This window comes from Carcharodon carcharias, chromosome 9, assembly GCF_017639515.1.
Source record: "Carcharodon carcharias isolate sCarCar2 chromosome 9, sCarCar2.pri, whole genome shotgun sequence".
NCBI classification, from domain to species: domain Eukaryota; kingdom Metazoa; phylum Chordata; class Chondrichthyes; order Lamniformes; family Lamnidae; genus Carcharodon; species Carcharodon carcharias.
The window spans coordinates 8,799,684-8,821,992 of record NC_054475.1 but is presented as its reverse complement, the minus strand read 5'-3'; the positions used below and the strand labels follow the sequence as shown (position 1 = coordinate 8,821,992).

The 22,309-nt window shown below is 42.1% G+C and overlaps 1 protein-coding gene across 1 annotated transcript; it reads left to right on the top strand.

Annotated features, from left to right (window-relative positions):
• The first annotated feature begins 5,392 nt into the window (after window positions 1-5,392).
• Window positions 5,393-21,579, top strand: LOC121281852 (protein phosphatase 1 regulatory subunit 15B). The gene is made up of 2 exons (XM_041194913.1): window positions 5,393-6,958; window positions 18,218-21,579. The coding sequence occupies exons 1-2, from the start codon at window positions 5,423-5,425 to the stop codon at window positions 18,407-18,409; spliced, it is 1,728 nt and encodes a 575-aa protein (XP_041050847.1). The 5' UTR covers window positions 5,393-5,422; the 3' UTR covers window positions 18,410-21,579.
• The last annotated feature ends 730 nt before the right edge of the window (window positions 21,580-22,309 follow it).

The following is a 22,309-nucleotide window of genomic DNA, read 5'->3' as shown; positions in this document are numbered from 1 at the left end:
AACAGGAACCAAAGGTTCATCTGAAAGCAAAAGATAAGCTAGTTCCACCCTTAGACAGAACTTGTTTTGAATGAAGGCTCATGCACTGAAAAACATTAATCATTCGTTATTCGTTTTAATTCTGATTAGCCTGCTGTTTACTTCCATCATTTTAAGTTTTAATCTCTGGCCCCTCCTGTTGCTGCCTCATGACATGCATAGGAACATTAGTAACATTCAGCCCCTCAAGCCTATTTAGCCACTCAAGTACAACATGGCTGACCAGATCTGCACCTCAACTCCATTTACCAACTTTGCTGCATATCCCCAACAAAAATCTATTCATGTCAGTTTGAGAAGTTCCAACTGACCCTCAGCATCCATAGTCTTTTGTGGGAGAAAGCTCCACGTTTCTACTACAGTGTCAAATACAAACATACTCTGCTGAGCACAGTAGCTGACATTCCCTGTACCGTATTTTCACCTTCTATTAATTCTTCCAATCAGAAGCTGCTGCCTAGAACAAGGAGCTCTAAAAAAAATATGCAGTTCCTGCAAGTGTCCAGCAAAGCAGTTATTTTTTTTAAAACCCCATAACCTTTGACCCTTTACTTAAGGATTTAAATACGTATTTTGAAAGGCTACTTTGTGTGTCAGCCATGGCTCAATTAGCACTCTCGCCTCTGAGTCAGAAAGTTCTGGTTTCAAGCCCTGCTCCAAGACTTGAGTGCAACAATCCAGACTGACATTCCAGTAGAGTGCTGGGGGAGTGCTGCACTGTTGAAGCTGCTATCTTTCACACAAAGGTTTAAACTGAGGCCCTGCCTGTCCTCTTAGATGGATATAAAAGATCCCATGGCACTATTTTGAAGAAGTGCAGGGGAATTATCCCTGATGTCCTGGTTAATATTTATCCCTTAATCAACATCCCAAAAAAGAGATTATCTGTTCATTATTACATTACTGTTCGTGGGAGTTTGCTGTGTACAAATTGGCCACCATGTTTTTTACATTACAATAGCAACTACACTTCAAACGTACTTAATTGGCTGTAAAGTGCTTTATGCCTCAGAGGTAAGAGTGCTACCACCTGAGCCACAGATATGGAAGTCATAAGTGCTTTGAAAATGATTTCCTAAAATACTTTTTGAATACTTTTATTTCATTAGTTGTTTAAATATTATAAAGAAAAATTCTAAGGGGAGGACCCACCATCCATGGTTAACTAAAGAACTTAAGGAAAGCTTAAACTTAAGGAAAAAGCATAAAACTCCACGAAGATGAGTGGAAGGACAGATGATTTGTCAGGATATAAAGAATGGCACAGAATGACTAAAAGGTTAACCAGGAGAAAGAAATCATAGTATGAGAGGATGCTAGCTAGAAATGTAAATAGCAAGAGTATTTAAAAAGGAAAAGAGAAAGTAAATTGAGTATTGGTCCTCTAGGGAATGGCAGTGTGGAGTCAGGTAGTAGATAATAAGGAAATGAACAAATATGTTGCTTCTGTGTTCACTATAGAGGATACAAAAAACATTCCAGTAATAGCTGTAGATCAGGAGGTGAAAGGAAGAGAGGAACTTGCTGAAATTGAAATCACTGGGGAAATGGTACAGAGCAATTTGATGGAGCTGCGGGCTGCCAAGTCTCCAAGTCCTGATGGACTACATCCTAGGGTCTTAAAAGAGGTGGCTAATGAGGTAGTCAATGAGCTGGTGTTAATTTTCCAAAATTTGCTAGATTCTGGAAACGTTCCATCAGACTGGAAAGCAGCAAACATAACCCCTCTATTCTATAAGACAGGGAGGTAGAAAACAGGAAACTATAGGCCAGTTACCTTGACATCTGTCATGGTGATATTAGAATTGATCCTTAAGAAGGTTATAACAGGGTGCTCAGAGAACTCAAGGCAATTGGGAAGAGTCAGCATGGTTTTGTGAAAGGAAAATCATGTTTAACCAATTTATTGAAGTTTTTTTTAAAGTAACAGGCACGGTGGACAAAGGGGAGCCGTACTGTACGTGGATTTCCAGAAGGCATTTGATAAGGTGCCACATCAAAGATTATTATGGAAAATGGTGTTGGGAATAACATATTAGCATGGATAGAGCATTAGCTGACTGGCAAAAATAATGCATAAATGTGTCTTTTTTGGATTGGCAGGATGTGACGAGTGGAGTCCCACAGGGGTGTATGCTGGGGCCTCAAATTCTTACAATTTATATCAATGACTTAGATGAGGGGAGTGAAGACATGGTAGCTAAATTTGCAGATGACACAAAGATAGGTAGGAAAGTATGTTGTGAAGAGGACATGAAGTTGCAGATGGATATTGGTAGGTTGAATGAGTGGGCAAAGATCTGGCAAATGGGGTTTAATGTGGGAAAATGTGAAGTTGTTCACTTTGGCAGGAAGATCAAAAAAATAGAGTAATAATTAAATGGAGAACGACTGCATAACGGCTGCAGAGGGATCTAGGTGTTCGAGTACATGAGTCACAAAAGGTTAGTATGCAGGTACAGCAAGTAATTAAGAAAGCTAATAGAATGCTATCCTTTATTATGAGAGGGATTGAATATAAAAGTAAGGATGTTATGCTTCAGTTATACAGGGCATTGGTGAGACTGCACCTTGAATATAGTGTGCAGCTTTGGTCTCCTTAGTTAAGGAAGGATGTGAATGCATTGGAGGCGGTTCACAAGAGGTTTACAAGATTGATACCTGGAATGAGTGGGCTGTCTTATGAGGAAAGGTTGGACAGACTGGGCTTGTTTCCACTGGAGTTTAGAAGAGTGAGGGGTGATTTGATTGAAGTTTACAAGATCCTGAACGGCCTTGACAAGTTGGACATTGAAAGGATGCTTCCCCTTGTGGGTGAGTCCAGAACTAGGGGGAACTGTTTTAAAATTAGGGGTCGCCCTTTTCAGACAGAGATGAGGGGAAGAATTTTCCATCGACATGCAGGAGCGGGGCCCACCCTCCGACGCATAAAGTGACGTCGTGCAGGCATCCCAACGTCACTGAGCATCATTTAGATTTTCAATTCGGCGGACGTGCAGCTGACTCAGCTGTGTGCCCGCCGGACTGTCAAAGGCCTATTAAGGCCATCAAGAAAGTAATTAAAGTATTTAAGAATGCTGCCCGTCCAACCTCAAGGTTGACGGGCAGGCGAAGAGCCCAGGCGGCCTTCACGTTTTTCATGAAACCCCATCCATGGATGGGATGAGGTTTCATGAAGGCTTTATTAATTAAGTAAAAATTTTTCAAACATGTCCCAGCCCATGTGACACTGTTGCACGAGGGGACATGTCTAAATAATTTTTCTCTGTCTTTAATATAAAACCTCATTCCAAACTTAATCTCCCTGAGGCAGCTTCGTGCCTTCCGGAGATTTCTGTGCTCTTTCGCACGCATGCATGAAAGAGCGCAGGCCCCGACCCAGGGAACTCCCCCCCTCCCCCCCTGCACAGTGGGTGCTCAGCACCTCTGGGTGTGCGTCACATTGGGCTGGCCTTAATTGGCCTGCCCACATAAAATGGGGGCGCCCCCCCCAGTCGGGGGCGCCGATCAGCTTCACGCCCGCCCCTGCACAACCCCTCCCCCACCCCGCCAGAGGGATATTTCTGCCCGAGGAGAGTTTTTTTCTCAGAGGGTTGTGCGACTTTGGAACTCTCTGCCTCAGAAGGTAGCGGGGGCGGCATCATTGAATATTTTTACGACGCAGTTATATAACCGTTGATTCAAATTATTTGGGGTAGTTGGAAATGTGGAAATCGAAACACAAGAAATCAGCCACGATCTCCTCGAATGGCAGAGCAGGCTTGAGGGGCTGAATGGTCTACTCTGTTCCTATTTCTTACGTTCTTATGTAAATATTGGAAATCAGGGAAAGGCAGTTTGTGTAAAGACAGAACTACACAAAAGACATCACTTTTTTGCATGGTAAGTGTGGTGATGTTTCTGTCTTTCCCGTAGAGTGACCCATCTGTTGTTTCTTTGCTTGTCCCATCACCATCTCATTTCACCCTGCAACATCAACACTTTTGTCCCTTAACCTCTCCTGCCTTCCGTCCTACCACAGACATTCCCTTTTGTTCCTCCATTTGCTTAAAATCAGTTACATCTCCATCTTTTCGCAGTCCGGATGTAAGGTCATTGACCTGAACTATCAATTCTGTTTCTGCCTCTACAGATTTTTCAAAATTTGTTCATGGGATGTAGGCATCGCCAGCTGGACAAGCATTTATCCCCATCCCTGATTGCCCTTAAGAACTGAGTGGCTTGCTAGGCCATTTCAGAGGGCATTTTAAGAGTCAACCACATTGCTGTGGGTCTGGGAATCACATATAGGCCAGACCGGGTAAGGGCAACAGATTTCCTTAGTGAACCAGGTGGGTTTTTATTACAAAAACAAAAACAAAAACAGAAATACCTGGAAAAACTCAGCAGGTCTGGCAGCATCGGTGGAGAAGAGCATAGTTGACATTTTGAGTCCTCGTGACCCTTCAACAGAACAGTTCTGTTGAAGGGTCATGAGGACTCGAAACGTTAACTGTTCTCTTCTCCACCAATGCTGCCAGACCTGCTGAGTTTTTCCAGGTATTTCTGTTTTTGTTTTTGTTTTGGATTTCCAACATCTGCAGTTCTTTGCTTTTATCTCTGGGTTTTTATGACATTTGGCATGGTCATCATTAGATTTTTAATTCCAGATTATTTTTATATTGAATTTAAATTTCATCATCTGCTGTGGTGGGTTCCCAGAGCATCACCCTGGGTATCTGGACCACTCATGACAAATGCCACTACACCACCTCCCCCACCCACCCACCCACCCACCCACCCATCCATCCATCCAGATGCTAAACATTGCCAACAAAGTTGCTCTTTGCTCCCCTTCGCGCGGAGTTGCCTTGCAGTTGCCGCCTTGCGGCCGCCCTCCTAACTAGGTGGCAGCAGCGGGCGGCGGCGGCGGCGGCGGCGGCGACGACGACTGCTGCTCCTGGCTCCTGCTGGTCGGGAATGCTCCTCGGCATCTGATGAAATCCAACTGGCGCCGCCCGGCCACCCCCTTCAGTCCGCCTCGGGAGATGGCGGAGCGCGAAGAGCAGGATCTGCGCTGCGGGATGGCTTGCGGCGGCGGCGGGACCTCGCAGCGGCAGTACCACCTTCACCTCCCCCATCTCCTGCTCCTCACTCCGCGGCTCCGGGGGGGCTCCCGCTCTCGGGCCGCCGCTGGCTTCGCTGTTTGGGCGCCAAAGCCCGTTGACCCACAAAATGGCGGCGGGTTCTTGAACAATTAGGAGGGGGGGGTGGGGGCGGGGTGGGGAGAGACAGTCAAAACGACGAAAAGTCAGTCGGTCCTTTATTTTCTCCTCTTTCTTTTGTCTTCAAATTTAATTTGTTTTATATTTTTTTTTTAAATAAAAAAAGAGAAAAAAAAAGGATGAATTGGGATTTCCTTTTCCCGCCGAGCCGAGACTCCGGGGCCGCCGGTTCCTGCAGTGACGGCGGCCCGGGGGAGCAGCCTGCTCGGCCCGTCCACTACCAGAGTCCCTGGATGTGGCTGTTCTCCGTCCTCTACAGGCCCGCCCTGCTGCTCCTCCATCGCGAGGAGGGGGAGCAGGGCCGCGGGCCCGGCCTCCTGGGGCCGCTCCTGGGCCAGATGCGAGGCGGCCCCGGCCCGGGTCCGGCGAGCGAGGGGCTGGAGGCCGCCCACCCGCTCGGGGGCTTCTGGGCCTCCGCCTGGCACTGGGTGGGAGCCGCCGAGCGGGAGGTGGAGGTGGTGGAGGTGGAGGTGGCGGAGGTGGAGGAGGAGGAGGTGCCAAAAAGCCTCGAGGCCTCCCCTGACCTTTGGCCCCCATTCCCGGGCCTCCTCAGCAGAGTGTGCGGGAGGGTCGGCTACCCCGGGCCCCGCCGCCAGGCCGGCCGGCCGCAGCCGCTGGACCTCAGCCGGCCGTGCCCGAGGCCGGACCGGCCCCCGCCCGCCTCTGACTGCCCGGCCGCCGCTTGCCTCCGGCGGCCGGCGGCCCCGCTCCGGCCCGGCTTCAGCAGCCTCCCGGACAGCCTGCCCCTTTCCGCCTGCGCCGCCGCCGCCGCCGCCGAGAGAATGGGGAAGCCCGCCGAATTTTCCCGTTGCGGCGGCCAACTGGGCCTGGTCACCCCGGAACCGGACTACGGTTATTCCAGCTTGGAAGAGGAGCACACCGGCCGCCGGCGCCGGCGCTTCGGGTACTGGGGCCGCGGGCCGCCACCCCCACCCCCACCCCCAGCTCCAGCTCCAGCTCCAGCTCCAGCTGCCCCCAAGGCCGACACCCGCTCCGAAGGCAGCGGCCTGAAGGACGACCGGCGGGCCCGCGCGAAAGACGAGGAGGCAGTTTGGCTGCACCTCTCCGTTGACTCGACCATGCCCACGCTTGATTTGTTGGACCTCGAGGGGAAGAGTGCACGCTTCGGGGACGACGAGTGGAACAGCAACGAGAGCGGCAGCGGCAGCGGCAGCAGCAGCGGCGGCGGCGGCGATGAATCCGAGGGCGATGCCGAAGAGGAGGAAAGCTACTATTCTTTGCCCCGACCTCAGTGCTCCAATAAGACGATTGCTTACATTTTGGGAAGCAACCCCAGCAGCGATGAAGACGACAGTGAGGAGGACGAGGACGAGGACGAAGAGAGCGACTCGGACGATGATGGATTTGACAGCGATGGCAGTTCCGAGCTCTCGGGCGCGGACGAGCTGTTGAATTCTTTAGCAGGGACCTCTGATCCCTATAACCTTATGAATTTTCAAGCCTGCATTAAGACGCAGCAAAAAGTGGACATCCGAACTGCGTTCGAGTCCGGTCGCCCTCAGCAATCTGTGTCGTGCACCCTTGTGCTGGATGATGATGTGGACAGACTGGACAGTGGGTTTTCTGACGAAGTTCAGGGAGAGCTGCAGAAAGCATTCACCCAGTTGGCTTCTGGAAAAAAGTACCCCAAAAAGGTAATTAGTTTTGATTTCCATACGCCAAGCAGTGTAAATTGAGGATTTCTGATATTATAGAGGCTAACAGTTTTCAAATAATCGTATCAAATGCTATTGATTGAAAATCTAATATTTCCTGAAATTCCTGCATTGACCACATCATTTGAACGTTGCCTGAATCTCTAACATATGTTAACCTGGGAGAAGCAGTATGAGCGGCTTTGATGTATCAGTAATGGATGCTGTAAAGGTTAATGTACTAGTTTGATTAATTCAAATCTGCCTATACAGAAAATGAGGCAGTGCTTTGGTGCTGAAATGTTTCTTGTTAACACACACTTGTTTTTCTTTGTGATTCCCTGAAAATTGTATTCAATATGGTTTGTCTAATTCCAGAAATTCAAAGCAGTATATCTAAGTTAGAAAGGCCTTGGCAAAAATGTTTTCTACAGAATTGCTGTGTATGATGTGCAATTTATTTTTTAAGAATGTGCAAGACCCTCTGGAGGTTTGCTCCGTAAGTTATAAACACGTGGCAAGTAGTAAACTGTCCAGTCACAAGCATGATCCCCGGTTTAGCTGTTAAGTGAAGTCCTACTGTCAGCCTCTGCATCCTTGGAAAGAGAAAAGTCTGCTAGGTTTTCTGTTGGAAATCGCTAGCTGTGCTGGGAGCTGTGCTTACAGAAGCAGCTGGGTGTTTGAGGACAGGATTGGGCTTGGTTATTACACATACCACAGTTTTGAGTTTGCATGTAATGTCTGTCTGCCTCTGAACAGATCCTTGAGACTGTTCCATGGTATTGCTGCCTGAGTGCCTACCTATCAGAGAAAATTGGGTGGTCGTTCTCCTTACAGATGCTGTCAGACCTGCTGAGTTTTTCCAGCCATTTTTTTTTTGTTGTAGAAAATTGGGTGGGGTGGGCCTGAAGGGGAAGGAGATAGCGATGCATCTGCTGTTGTAATCAAGCGACAAAAAATACTTTTAGGCTGCCTTTATGCTGAATGTTGTTTTCCTTCATCGTACTCCCTTAATGCTAGAAATGCATCATTTTTAAAGAAATGCTGTGGCATATTTGACAGTTTCTTATTGCTATGGCAATATTTATGCACACTGCCATTATTCAATGGGTAATCTCTAATAGCTAATGTAATTTTATCCATATAGTGATTGGTACTCTAGCTGAAGGTCAGGTTGCTGTTACAAATTGTTCAATGCTGCAAGATACAAAAAATACTTAGCCTTGCCAAATCAACAGAAAAATTGAATTTTCATGTATAATATCTAGTTTTATCTGTTGACTTTTTCAAACAATTCTGTGCAGTTGACTATAAACATTTACAGTTCAAATAGACTTTTATGCTGGCATTTGAATGGGCTGCTATTCACATTACATGAAATGATTTGCTGGTGAAATTATTTCACAACGAAACTTGTATATTTTGTCCTTACTTTAGATTTAATTGCCTGGATTCTTCCTGTGGGTAATGGGATATAGTTTCAAGCATTTAGCCTGCAAACCCTGTAACAGCTACCATGAAACACAGAATAGGCTCAAGTCTAAGATCAAGTTTGGTTTTTGATCATATTTCTCTTGCCTGTTGCTTCCTCCACACATCTATACACCATTCCATAGCTGTGGATTGAGGTGCACACTTTGTTCCCTTTCTATTTATTTAAATATACTCTCTATGATTTTGCTGGTTCTAAAAGTAAGCCTTCCGCCTTCCTCTTGATCCACGTTGTTGCAAAGACTTCAGCAATTATCACCGGAGGATGTGTGAAATATACTTGTGCTCCACCCAGTTTGACTGAAAAGCTCAAACAGTGCATTGGAGAATTTGTCTTCCAAAAACTTGGGTTGTGTCTGCAGAACAGTTTCATTGTGTAAAGCCTGTGTGGGATAAGAGGGAGAGAGAATTTTAAAAAATCATTTACTGGCAAGGCTGGCATTTATTTGCCATCCTTAGTTGCCCTTGAGAAACTGGTGGTGGACTGCCGCCTTAAACCGGTATGACACTTGTGCTTCCATAAGCTGTTAGAGATTTCTGGCACTTTGGCCAGTATCTTCATTGTCACTGGCTCATACATGTCCAAGTCAGAATGCTATGTGACCTTGGAAATAATGGTGTTGCCCTGCAACTACTGCTCTTGTCCTACCTGAAGTGAGAGAAAACGTTATCATAGGGGAGCGGGACTAACTGAATTGCTCTTTGAGCCATTGTGGACTTGATGGGCCAATGGCTGTTTTATATTGTGTCATTCTATGATGTTTGGTGGTGGAGATCAAGGATGGGAGAGGTGTGTAGAAGCCATGATGACTCGCTTCACTGCATTCTCTAAGTAGTGCAGTCTACAGCCATGGTATGCCAGCGATGAAGGGAGTTTAGGCTGGTTGGTGAAGTAAACTGCTTTTGACCTTGATGTCAAGCTTCTTGAGTATGGTGCGCCTACACCATTCTAGACAAGTGGATGTATCTTGAGGGGTTGGAAAGTGATCCATGCACCACAGAATATCCATCTTTTGGCTTCAAATAGCTGTGGGAAGTTATGTGGTGCGAGGGATTCGATGATGGTAATGCCATTGAATATCATGGGCAGGTGATTAGACTCCCTTGTTGGAGATAGTTGTTGCCTGACACTTTGGCACAAATTTTACTTGCCACTTATGAGATCCTGGGAGAGGTGAAAGAGAATAAAACACAATTAAAGAGAAACAAAGGAAATAAATTAGTTATGTTCATGAAAAGCCAAATAATACCTAGAACACAAACAGGAAAAAAAAAGATAAGTACTTCGCACACTAAGCAGGGACACCATGCACGTTTTCCTGAAACCTTAGTTATTGCCTTGAATTTAGACAGTCATCTAATTTGTTTTGATTCATTCTCAGGATATGGGCACCACCTCTTATAGTGCCATTACCACTAAATTTACAGGGCCGCTTAACTTTACAATATCTAACTCATAAGCAATTACTATTGCTGCACTTTGAGCAATAATGTGAATCAGAAATTGTTGGAGAGTACTTTGAGTAAGTGCTTGTTAAGCTGTGTGTGGAGGACCTTTGAGTGTCTGCAGAAGGAAATTTGCCATAGGTGATTTGTACGCTAATGTTGAGACACTATTTAGTTCAGTGCTTCAGGTGGTCTTTTTGGGGCTTGTAATCCAGGCTGGTGTTTTCTGGTTGGAATTTTAGCATGGTTTTGACAAAAAAGACTTGTCACCAATTTCTAAACTTCTAAGTTTAGAAGAATGAGCATCATTTGGTGGTTAGTTTTAATGTGCTGTCACTACTTCTGTATGTAAAATTTATTCCAGCGTGTACACTTCATACCTTCTAGAAATGGTATGTTGGTTTTGATTTTTCAGTGTCTAACTTATTTGACTCCCTTGCATGATCAGTTTCTCAGCATGTGGGGTGTGATTTTGGCTATTATCGATTCGTGTCTCTTGGAGCCGATTTGCTTCACAATATTGCATACTGCTGGGCTGGTTGGTGTTTATGGAGGATGGGGTGTGCTACAAAACCTGCTAAATCAGTGGAATGTTTATGCAGCATCTATTTGGCAGTTTGGGAGGTGCATTGTGTCTCTAGGATTATGAATTTCCACCTCTTTTTAAGCCTGAGTTTATAACACTTTATTGAATATATTCCACATCGGCTTACTTCAAAATTTTGCCTGTGGTAACATTGCTTTCATAATGACTAGAAAAGAGTTAAAATCAACATAGATACTGATTTACAGTCATTTTAAAAACAATGGTTGAGTTTTGTCTTGGTCTCTTCCCCCCCTGCCCCATGCAAATCTAAGACAAATTGGAGCAGAATTTGCTTTACATTCTTTCCTGGTATATTTGTCAAAGTTATTATCGTGGGATAACTTCCAGTGTGATCATAAAGCTCAGTATTGTCATGCAATTTCCTGTAATGTTTGAGTCATGAAACTGCAACTGACTTTTGGATGGTATCTGCATTATGAAATTGCAACCACAGTCAGGATTCCGGGAAACTGGTTTGTGTTTCATAACAAAAACAGAATTACCTGGGAAAAACTCAGCAGGTCTGGCAGCATCGGCGGAGAAGAAAAGAGTTGACGTTTCGAGTCCTCATGACCCTTCGACAGAACTTGAGTTCGAGTCCAAGAAAGAGTTGAAATGTGTTTCATAGTTTACGTTTTATGGCATACTACTGATAATAGGTTAGGGAAAGTTTCTAACTTGTGCATCCTATCCATTTTAAAAGATACTCAAATTGTGACTGTCTTTCAGGGGATCTTGGCTTCTGAGTTTTTTTCATGGTTACAGAATATGAGATGCACATCATTGACCAACTGCATGATGAAAAATGCTTGGATCCTTAATGTATTATAGAGGATGGGGTGCTTTCATTCCATAAATACTCCATGTAACATTATTAGTGTAATAGTAATAGTGAAACAACTGATGAGAATGAAATAAAGCGTGAATAATTAGAATCCGGAGGCTAGTTTGAAAATAAACTTTCATAAAATGCATGTTTTGATAATATACCTTGTTTTCAAAATCAAATGATGACTTCATTGGACAGAGACTTACTTTCTGTTGATCCAGACTGGAATTTGAATTTTTTAAGCTCAAACTGAAAGGACATTGTTTTAATCCCCTGTCCCACACTTCCATTTGATCAGTCAAATTTGTTACATTCGTGCCCACTTGAGAAGGAAAAAATAACTTGTTATTGTATTATGGATCTCTAATTTCACAAAATAATGCACACTCCCTCAAATAATGGATAAATATATATAGAAGCCTGGATGCTCAGTATCTGTCATCCTGGATTCAATTTCTATCTCACAACCTCCCATAATATTGGTAAACTCTTGCATTTAGAAAAATGTCTTGCATTGCAGAAAGTCATTATTATAGGTGAGTTTTCTCCCTCTTTGAAGAAGTATAAAGGCATTTGATAGCTTGAACTCTGTAACGATCTTTCAGTTGATTGCATTTGTGATCATTGCTTGCTCTGATAATCTTTTAAAATCTTTTAAATTGCTTGCTCTGATGTTGCAGCATGATTTGTTACTCATTAGCCTAGGCTATGCTGCTTAATGCCTTAATCTACTGGGCATTTGGAGAGCTGAAGTGGGGTTTTAAAGCTGTTGACTTCCAGAATTTTTGATTTAATCACTTGAATTGGTTGCAGAATTTGTAGTTGCCTGTTGTAAAAGCATGGCTGGTACTGGCAATTGCATTGTGACTTCTGGCAATACTGAAACCTTGTGAATATTCTTTAATAGTTATTCTTGATGCAGCTGTAATTGCATGTAGCTAATTTTACACTGACTTCACATTCCAGTGTGTTCTAAGGCAGTGGATAATTCAAGTAAATGTTTTACTTGCTGTAATAGAGCAAGTATTTATGGCCATAAAAACAAAAAAACTGCGGATGCTGGAAATCCAAAACAAAAACAGAATTACATGGAAAAACTCAGCAGGTCTGGCAGCATCGGCGGAGAAGAAAAGAGTTGACGTTTCGCGTCCTCATGACCCTTCGACAGAACTTGAGTTCGAGTCCAAGAAAGAGTTGAAATATAAGCTGGTTTGCTTATATTTCAACTCTTTCTTGGACTCGAACTCAAGTTCTGTCGAAGGGTCATGAGGACTCGAAACGTCAACTCTTTTCTTCTCCGCCGATGCTGCCAGACCTGCTGAGTTTTTCCAGGTAATTCTGTTTTTGTTAAGTATTTATGGCCAGCTGGTTAAGACTTCAGAGGTTACAAAACAAAGCACTATTTATTTAAGCTATCTTCCTAATTATTTCTAAAGCTGTCATCATTATTGAACTTAGAAATACAAGTAACTGAGTAATTGCACAGTCACTGACCTGTCATGTTTATGTAGTGTGACTTAGTTGTGAGGCTGTTAATGTTATAATTTGCAATAATGTACTTCGTTCCTATGCTGTGACTAATTTAGAGCTGTAAAAAATTGCTCATCTAGCTTTACCTGCTCTTCTGTGTTCTCATTAATTTATTGGTAGTAAGCAAAATACTTCAAATTACCCAGATTTTTCTTCACTTACTAAGACTGGAAGTTGGCAACTCATACTGGGATATGGTTCCAAAGATGGCAGTGGTCCACTTGTTACTTTGTCCAAGCACTCTTTCTAGGACTGTAGACAAAAATGTCTGTCTATCTCAGTGCAGCCTTTCCTGGCTTGTGGGAGGGTGAATTGAATAGTCATTGAAGACCTGTTTTTCTTCTCTCCACATCTGCCGAAAAGCCCAGGAACCAGTTGTGTCTGAGCTGTTACAGCTCGCTGACATGACCTGTGTGAGCACAGACCAGGGACTAATTGTGGAAGCTTTGTTTTCTGAATAGTGTAGTTGCTTTATTGAGCCATTGAGACCACATTATTGAGAGAGAGAGAGAGAGTGTGTGTGTGTGTGTGTGTGTGTAATATACAGCAAAGTTTACAGTGCAAGAGTTTTAAAATGAGGAAGGCCATTCAACCTGTCTTAACTCACCGCCTCACCATTAAAGACCTTGCATTCCTCCTATTGTGGCATTCAGCTGGTTTGTTTGTACTAGCTTTTCTCTCTATTACCTTGCTGTGTTATGTAGTGATGGCTGTGTGAAGAATTTCCAAATGTTTGTCTAAACTTTTTTATTTATCAATTAGGATCTGTTGGCCTATTGCAGTTTAGTTTAATCTTACAGATTGCCTTTCCTTTTCATTATGTACCCATCTAAAGTGACCATGGCTTTTTCTTTTCAAAGTTGAAAAGTTCAAGATTATTCTCTTTAATGCTGGCATGAATCTTATGGCTCCTCTTTGAACCCATTTCCCTTGTGGCTGTTAACAGAAATGGACATGTAACTCAAATGTGGTGTGGCCAGAACAGTGCACAATTTAATCATGACCCTTCTAATTTTTAATCTATTCTTTGCCTATATAGCTGTTCGGTTATTGCCCTGCCAAAATCGTGAAATTCCCTACATGCCACCATTGTGGCAACCACTTGCTCAGAGCATCTCTCTTAGTTGACAATAACTGCCTTGCCAATTGACCTGGAGGAGAAAAAATTCTATTTGCTTTATTGTTGCAGTGATTGGATGTGTTCCATAGGTACATTTCAATTGCTAGAAGAATAAAGACCAGAGTCCATCTGGTCTGACCTTGATGCAACAATAGTGAGTTTGTTAATTAACAGCAATTAATATCAATTATTCTACAACCGACCCATACATGAAACCCATTTTGGAAAGCCTTGTCACTAGTTCCTCCCGTGCATCCTACTGTAATGTCATGTTTCATTATACAGCTATAGTATATTTTTTTAAATGTTATTTTCTGAAAGAAATCTAGCCAATTTTCATTTTAGTTAATAATATCTGTTTTCGCCACCTCCGAGGGATCCTGTTTCATAGGTTGACTGCTCGTTAACTGAAATAATATTCCTATAGATTAGTTTTGAATTTAACCCCCTTCAAATACAGACCCTGTCCACGGTCTAATGCCCTCTTGAATGCCTCGATTGACCCTGCCTCCACCACACTTCCAGGCAGTGTATCCCAGACCCGAACTACTCGTTGTGTGAAAAAGTATTTTCTGAAGTCACATTTGCTGCTTTTGCAAATCACTTTAAATCTGTGCCCTCTCATTCTTGATCCTTTTGAGTGGGAACAGCTTCTCCCTACCTACTCTGTCCAGCCCCCTCATGATTTTGAAAACTTCTATTAAGATTCTTCTCAGCCTTCTCCTCTCCAAGGAAAACTGTCCCAACTTCTCCAATCTATCCTCATAGCTGAAGTTTCTCATCCCTGTGACCATCCTTGTAAACATATTCTGCACTCTCCAATATGTTCACATACTTCCTTTATTATGGTGCCGAGAACTGTACACATTATTCCAGTTGAGGTCTAACGAGTGTCATATATAAATTCAGCATAACCTCCTTGCTCTTGTACTATTAATAAAGCCCAGGATACTATATACTTTGTTAACTGCTCTCTCCACCTGTCCTGCCACCTTCAATGATCTTTGCACATATACACCCAAGACTTTCTGCTCCTGCACCCCCCTTCAAACTTCCACCCCTTACTTTGTATTGTCTGCCCATGTTCTTCCTACCGAAATGCATCAACACTCACTTCTCCGCATTGAACTTCATCTGTCACCTATCTGCCCACTCCTCCAACTTGTCTATGTCCTGTTGAACTTCCACACTGTCCACCTCGCAGTTCACAACACTCCCAAGCTTCATATCATCTCCAAACTTTGAAATTGTCCCCTGCACATCAAGCTCTAGATCATTAATATATATCAGGAAAAGCAAGGGCCCCAATACCAACCCCTGGGGAACTCCACTTCAAGCCTCCAGCCCAAAAAATATCATTGCTCTCTGCTTCCTATTTTTTTAGCCAATTTTGTATCCACATTGCTACTATCCATTTTATTCCATGAGCAATAACTTTTCTCACAAGTTGGTTGTGTGGCACGGTGACAAATGCCTTTTCAAAGTCCAGTTACACCACATCAACAGCATTACCCTCATCGATCTTTTCTGTTGTCTCTTCAAAAAACTCCAAGTTAGGTAGGAAACCATTTCCCCTTTAGAAATCCATGCTGGCTCTTCATTATCAACCCATACTTTTCCATGTGACTACTAATTCTATCCCAAATGATTGTTTCTGGAATTTTGCCTACCACTGAAGTTAAATTGACTGGTCTGTAATTGCTGGGGTTATCCTTACAACCTTATTTGAACAAGGGTGTAATGTTTGCAATTCTCCAGTCCTCTGGCACCTCCCCTAAGTCTAGGGAAGATTGAAAGATTATGGCCAGTGCCCCTGCAATCTCTGCTCTCACTGCCTTCAGTATCCTTGGATGCATCTTATTCGGTCCTGGTACCATGTCAACCTTAAGTACCGACAGTGTATTCAACACTTCCTCCTCATCAATTTTGAACCCTTCTAATGACAGAGTTTCCTCGTCCATCACCACAACCTGGGTAACATCTACCTCCTTGGTAAAGACGAGTGCATAGTATTCACTTAATATCTCAGCCATGGCCCCTTTGTCCACGTGTAAATTCCCTTTTAGGTCCCTAATAAGCCCTCCTCCGCTTTTTACGATTTACGTGCCTATAGAAGACTTTGGTATTTCCCATTTTGTTGGCTGCCAGTCTTTTCTCATAATCCCTCTTCGCTTCTCTAATATGCTTTTTCACCCCCCCCCCCCACCCCCGACTCTTCTGTATTCCTCTTGATTCTCAATTTTATTTTCTACCTGACACCTGTCATAAGTGCACTTTTTCTTCTTTATCTTAATTTCAATCTCCTTTTTCATCCAGGGAGCTCTGGATTTGTTTGCCCTGCCTTTCCTTTTCAATGGAAAAAAACCTTGACTCTGCCCGAAACAATTTTTTTTGGAGGTAGCCCATTGTTGAGCTACAGTTTTTTCCTGCCAATCTTTCATTCCAGTCTACCTGGCCCAGCTCCGTTCTTGTTCCCATCGAAGTTGGCTCTTGTCCAGTTAATTATTTTTACAGAACTGCATACAGTATTCCAAGTGCAGCCACACCAATAGGAGGATTTTCTGAACTTTGGCTGAGTATTGATCTTTTAATATGTCTGCTATATCTTACTCGCTGCAACCGAGAATTATTGCAAATGCTTCAATCTGTTGTCAGTCATCAACCACCTTCCTGCCCAATCTTTATTTTCTGTGTACATTATCTTTATATCATTTCAGTAATACTTCCCTCCTGGGCTTTTTTTATTGCATGATGTGCTGAGCTCTCTGCATTGAGTTTCATCTATTGCACACCTTCCCTGTTTCCAAGTATATTCAGATCATCCCAACACTTACCTTATTCAACTTTGGAATATGTGGTGTTCATTAGCTAAATTTGCAAATGATTAAACATTTTCATTTGAGTTTGCTCGATGGCTAAGATCTTTTTTGACTTTTTGATTATTTGCTCACTATTCATGGAGTGCTTAAGTAACCGTTTTCCACATGCAGTTCTTTGCACTTTCCATATAAAATTTAATCTGCTATTGATCAGCCTTCTTGCATATTTTTGTCCCTCCCACCAGATTGAACCACCTTCCTCGTTTTGGCATTGTGGGGCTGCTAATTTGCATTCTATTCTGTTAGCTATATTTAGTTTGCTGTCAAAGTTACAGGCGGGGGTAGGTCTGCTCGCTGAGGCAAACAAGCAGGACAGAAACTCAACGTCCTAGTGTAATTTCACAGACCATTGTAACACAGTGAGTTGTCTGTAATTGGTGCTGGAATAGTTTCTATATTTGGTGGGTAAGAACTGAAGACCTAATAACCAAACATACAGAACCATGAAAATGTGGGTCTATGGCCCTGGAGCACCAGAGGCTGCGACCTCTTTATATTTGGAAATGTATCAATGGTGGGGAATCTGGTGTCTGCCATCAGTACTGACCTAAATTGAAAAGTGCAACTGGTGCCAAGACTTCATCTGATTTAGATACAAACCACGTTTCTGTGTTCCCTGTGTATATTAAGCTGTCGTGTTAGTACTGAGTGAACGGATTTCATTCTACCGTTGAATACAGTTTTATCTGTTGTAACCAAGCAACCAATTTAGTTATAATCAATATTGAAAGTACTATTGTACCACCTCTTATATAATACAGTGGCGCCCTTGTTTGAATTGACTGAAGTGTGAAGAGAAGAAAATTGATTTCAAATGGGATGTTGCTTTAAGGATAAGAATTTCTTTGCTAGCAGCAGAGTGCTAATATTCTTTCAGAAGTAGTGTTCAAGAAAGCTACCTCACTAGTGAAAGATTCCAGTTTGGCTGTCTCTTCAATGTAACAGGATTGCCAGATCTCAATATTGCCTTTTGCCTTCCAGCATATAAACTAAGGATTATTCAAATAATTCATGCTAAACGATTGGAGCAAAGCACAGTTTGTTCTTAACCTCATTTTCCTCCATGCAAATACAAGTTTTTGAATTAAAGCCAGTTTGAATCTTAAACTTTTTGTTTTGTTGGTTGGGGCATTGAAACCTATCTTTGCTGCTTTTAGTAATGATTTCAGAGGGAGATGATTTCCTAATCTAGATTCTTAATTGTTTGAACCGTTTGTTTAATGAACCGATGTCTCTAGACAGATACTCCTCCTTAATGTGAGTTGCTGGTGATGTACTACAGAAGATGGTTACATTGGAACCAATATCTGCGCAGCTATTATTCTAGTGTTCAATATTTTATAACTGCTAAAACCACTTCTTTTCTTCTTGAATTTAGGTTGCCTTTGATGAGCAAGTCGCTGTGTATTATGTGAGCAGTGAAGAAATCCGTAAAGGTCCCTGGGAAGAGTATGCCCGGGATCGTTGCCGATTCCAGAAGCGAATCCGAGAGACTGAGGAGTGTATTGGTTATTGTTTTACCCCTAAACACCGATGGACTGTGCTGGAAAAATTGCGACTGGGCAGCTAGTGATCCGCTAGAGCAAACCGCTATTGAAAACATCCCTTTGTTTAATAATCTATTTGCAATTTAACCCTTAACTTTGCTGAAACCGTGTGCAGCATAACCCTATTGCCTACCAGACTAGTAGCTGGGTGTGGAAAACCTCATGCAGTGGCCGTGACGCCAGCTTGTGACAGAAAGAAGCACGTTAGGAGAAAAAAGAACACCATTTGTAGTTACAGTGAATCATCCAGGGAATTAAAATAGTGCTAAGACCTACTGTCCCTAGATTTCATTCTATAAGTGTCATTTGGGCTGAGGATTCTAAAATTCATTCTGATTTAATTTCCATGGTGTACAAAAGATGGCTTCTATATAAAATTGTTTGCATAAGTTGCAATCAATTGGTGTGACCCATCTAGCGATGTGCTTGGGGTTTACAGAGGTTCATCTGTTCTACCAACTTGAATCTTCTGTAGTATATCACTTCTGTGATGTGGCGCTTAACCTTATTGCCCTTAAAGAAACACCTGAAGATACCTTTTATCCCAATAAGGTTTATTTATTGTGGATGCAGTAAAAAAGAGGCATACCCCACAGTATTCGTTTAAGCATTGTTTTTGTAGCTATCCACAATTCTGGAATTTGCATTCAAGTTCCCACTGAGTTTTGCTCCCTCTTTCCAGTTCCTTTTGTAAATCACATCGCCTCAAAATACCAACTTGATTTATTGGTGCAGCTATATGGTACTTGCACTTATGGCCTGCCTCTGTATGTTTTCTAAGGATGCTGGATACTGTTTAGGTCATTTACCTATAATTTCGCAAGCTCCTAAAATGTTGGGGCAAAAGGGGAACTATAAATTCAGCAAATTGGTGACTAAGATATCGGTGCAACTTGTTGAATTATTTCTGTCATTCATTTATCAATGCCAGGAATTTTTGCTTCAAAACTATTGGTTTCCTGCTAAGATTTTGTTCAATGTGATAACATGCTATTTAGCAGCATTTCCAATGCACTACAGTTGGATTCTTTGCATGTTTGCTTCCAGGAAGAATTTCTTTGTTTCTCAAAGGGGCATACAGCACAGGAGGAGGCCATTTGACTTATGGCTGTACCGGCCCGCTGGAAAATTTATCCAATTAACCCTACTGCTCTCTTTGTAGCCTTCAAATTTTTTGCCAGTTGAGGGATTATTATTGAACCTGCTTCCACCAGCCTTCCAGGCAGTGCATTCTAAGTAGGAATTGCTGAGTTAAAAAAAAAATAATTTATCAAAGAAGTGATTTCAATAGTGCTTGATATATAATAATATAAAAGGAATCCTGGTACGAGCCTAACCACTAGTGAGCTTGGGGGTAAATGACACTATGTATAAAGACATTCATTCACTTCAGAGGAACACATTGGAAACTTCCCCCTAGCTCCCTCAGACAAGCTGTTAATCCAACTGTAATGTATTGCAAAACTGTTAATAACTGCTAAATGTATTTTTATCTGATCACCATTCTGCACATGATTATAGATTAGTTAATAGCTTTTAGCTTCTAATTTTAAATTCCTTTTGTTACAGCTAATTGATTTTTAGATTGGCACAGCAAGTTTTTTTTAAGTGATTGTTGGTGGGTGCAAGTTACATTCAGAATTCAAGTCTGTCTGAATCCTTTCCACACTTTTGCATTGAAATGTATTAAGTCAGTTTTCTGTTATATTACAGTTTTATTTTTAAATATGTGCATTGAGCAAATTAAGTTCCTGGCTTTATCTAAGATAAATTCATTTGGATTTCTTCAGTTTTTAATGAGACAATGTATTTGTCATTCACAGTTGAACCACTTTCTTGGAAATGGGATTGAATCAGCATGGGATTACTGATTTCTATTTCCATTTGGTTGGGATTGAGTGGCTATAAAATATCCTGGATCGGTGTTTAGAGGATGCCAAGTCTTATGGAATTGATTAGTGACCTGGGAATAAAACCTACAAATGATTCTTTGTTTCAAAAGTGAATGCTGCCTGAACTGACCTTGATGCTATTTTCTGTAAAAGAAGTATAGGTTCATATCTTTCGACACTCTGGCCTCTGCAGCCGTGGCATTGTGTTTTAGGGCAATTTGACACGATCCTCAAGTTGGACTGTGTAGAAACCAATGTTGAATAATTACTTAATTCCCATGTTTGTGCTGAATATAACTTAAAAAACGTCTTTAGTGATCCACTTTTTTCAGCAGTTAATCTTAGTTGGAGTTTTTGAAAATCATCCACCTTTTAGCTCACACCTAAATGTCAGGGGCAAATTTTTTACAAAGGGAGCATTCGATTCTCAGTTTGATTCTCTGTAGAGCTAGCATTGGACTGCTAATTAACAATGGTAAATTTGAATCTAGTTACATCTATCGGATTTAGTGGCACTTGCAAATTGAATTTTGCTTCTTAAAAGGGAACACTTTGTTCTGTCTCAGATGCTGATACTCATGCCAGTGCTGTCCTACCCTGTAGCAGGGCACCTTTTGAAGGATGACCTGTTTCTCACCCCGGGTGGCAGTTAGTGTAGACATTCAGACTCACCTGTGGGACTGGGAGGTTGATAAAAGCTGACACTGTGAACCTTGCTGATAGGCATGTAAACTGTCCGCTTGGCACAGAGTTGTCTCCTGATAAATCCCTCCTTATTAAATAAAGAATAGAGGGGGCAAGTAAATACCAATAGAAAATTTGAACAGAATTGGTAATTAGAAGTCAAAATGGTTGAAAGTTTTTTTTGGTTGGAAGTGCAGTATTGTAAATCTATTTTGAGTGTCTGTTTTTCTGTCACATTCACTTGTTCAATTGCAACCTTGAATCTCCACCTTGTGTTCTGTACAACAAATGAGTATGTGGCCTTTTTGGGGTCTGTTGTGCAACTGATGGAATTAATTTTGCACCATTTGCCCTCAATTTATAGTTTTTATTTATCAAGCAATCAATTGTATTTTTGTATGATTTTGCAGATTTGTAAAGTGTAAAGAAAATTATAGTTATATTAATTTACATCAAATTTGCTAATTAGGATAAATGGGGCAATTTTAAATGTTTGTAATTACAATCCCCATCAAACTATTGTTATATAAATTAACTAAATTTTGAGACATCCTGTGCTTTAAGCACTGAATAACCCAGCACTGCTGACATTACAAATAAAATATTAGTCTGAAGCATCTCCAATTCATTGTTTTATTTTATGCACCTGGTGAGCTGTATTGTTGCAGATTCAAGTTTGTTTCATTATTTCATTCCAGAGAGATGGATCGATACAAGTTTGATTGAATATAGAATTCCCCCTTTACAATCGAGGACTAAGACTGCAGGTTCTTGAATGGGACAGCCTGCCAGCTGGCCCCTTTCATGCTTTCCAAGTGAGAGTGTTCCCTTAATAAGGGTTGCAACATGATAAGGATTCTACTTTTCATCAGGGGGAAGGGCATCTCAACTAAAAGTACTTCCTGCTATGTGATGAGACATGTGAATTGGGGATAATGTCCATGTAAACTGATTGTCACTAGTTTGTATCCGTTATCATGCACCTCTCTGCAGACTTATTACCCATATGGTGGTTTGCACTTTAACAGCAATAAGTTCACTTTTGTTTTGTGCCAGGGAGGGCCAGGTTATTTGTTTCTAGTTTTGTTTCAAACACTATCCCAAGCGTCTGTGATTGTTCTGTGAACAATTTTGCTAATGGCCAATGCAGATCTCCAGCAAAACTAATGTTTTATTTTCCATGTTTCTGACATGCCTTCACATTAACACGTACTATTCCATGTTGGACCGATATGTCTTCTGTAAAACTTAAATGCATGGGATTCATCCTTTAGTCCATCCTCTTGCGTATCCCACACCTCATTCAAATCTACCCTTTTCTTGCACATCTATATCCCATGCTTTGTG

What these genes read in the sequence shown, in the direction of transcription:
- LOC121281852 (XM_041194913.1), top strand. Translation starts at nt 5,423, where the DNA reads ATGAATTGGGATTTCCTTTTCCCGCCGAGCCGAGACTCCGGGGCCGCC. An exon ending in GAAAAAAGTACCCCAAAAAG is followed by an intron (nt 6,959 to 18,217) that starts GTAATTAGTTTT and finishes TCTTGAATTTAG; the next exon opens with GTTGCCTTTGATGAGCAAGT.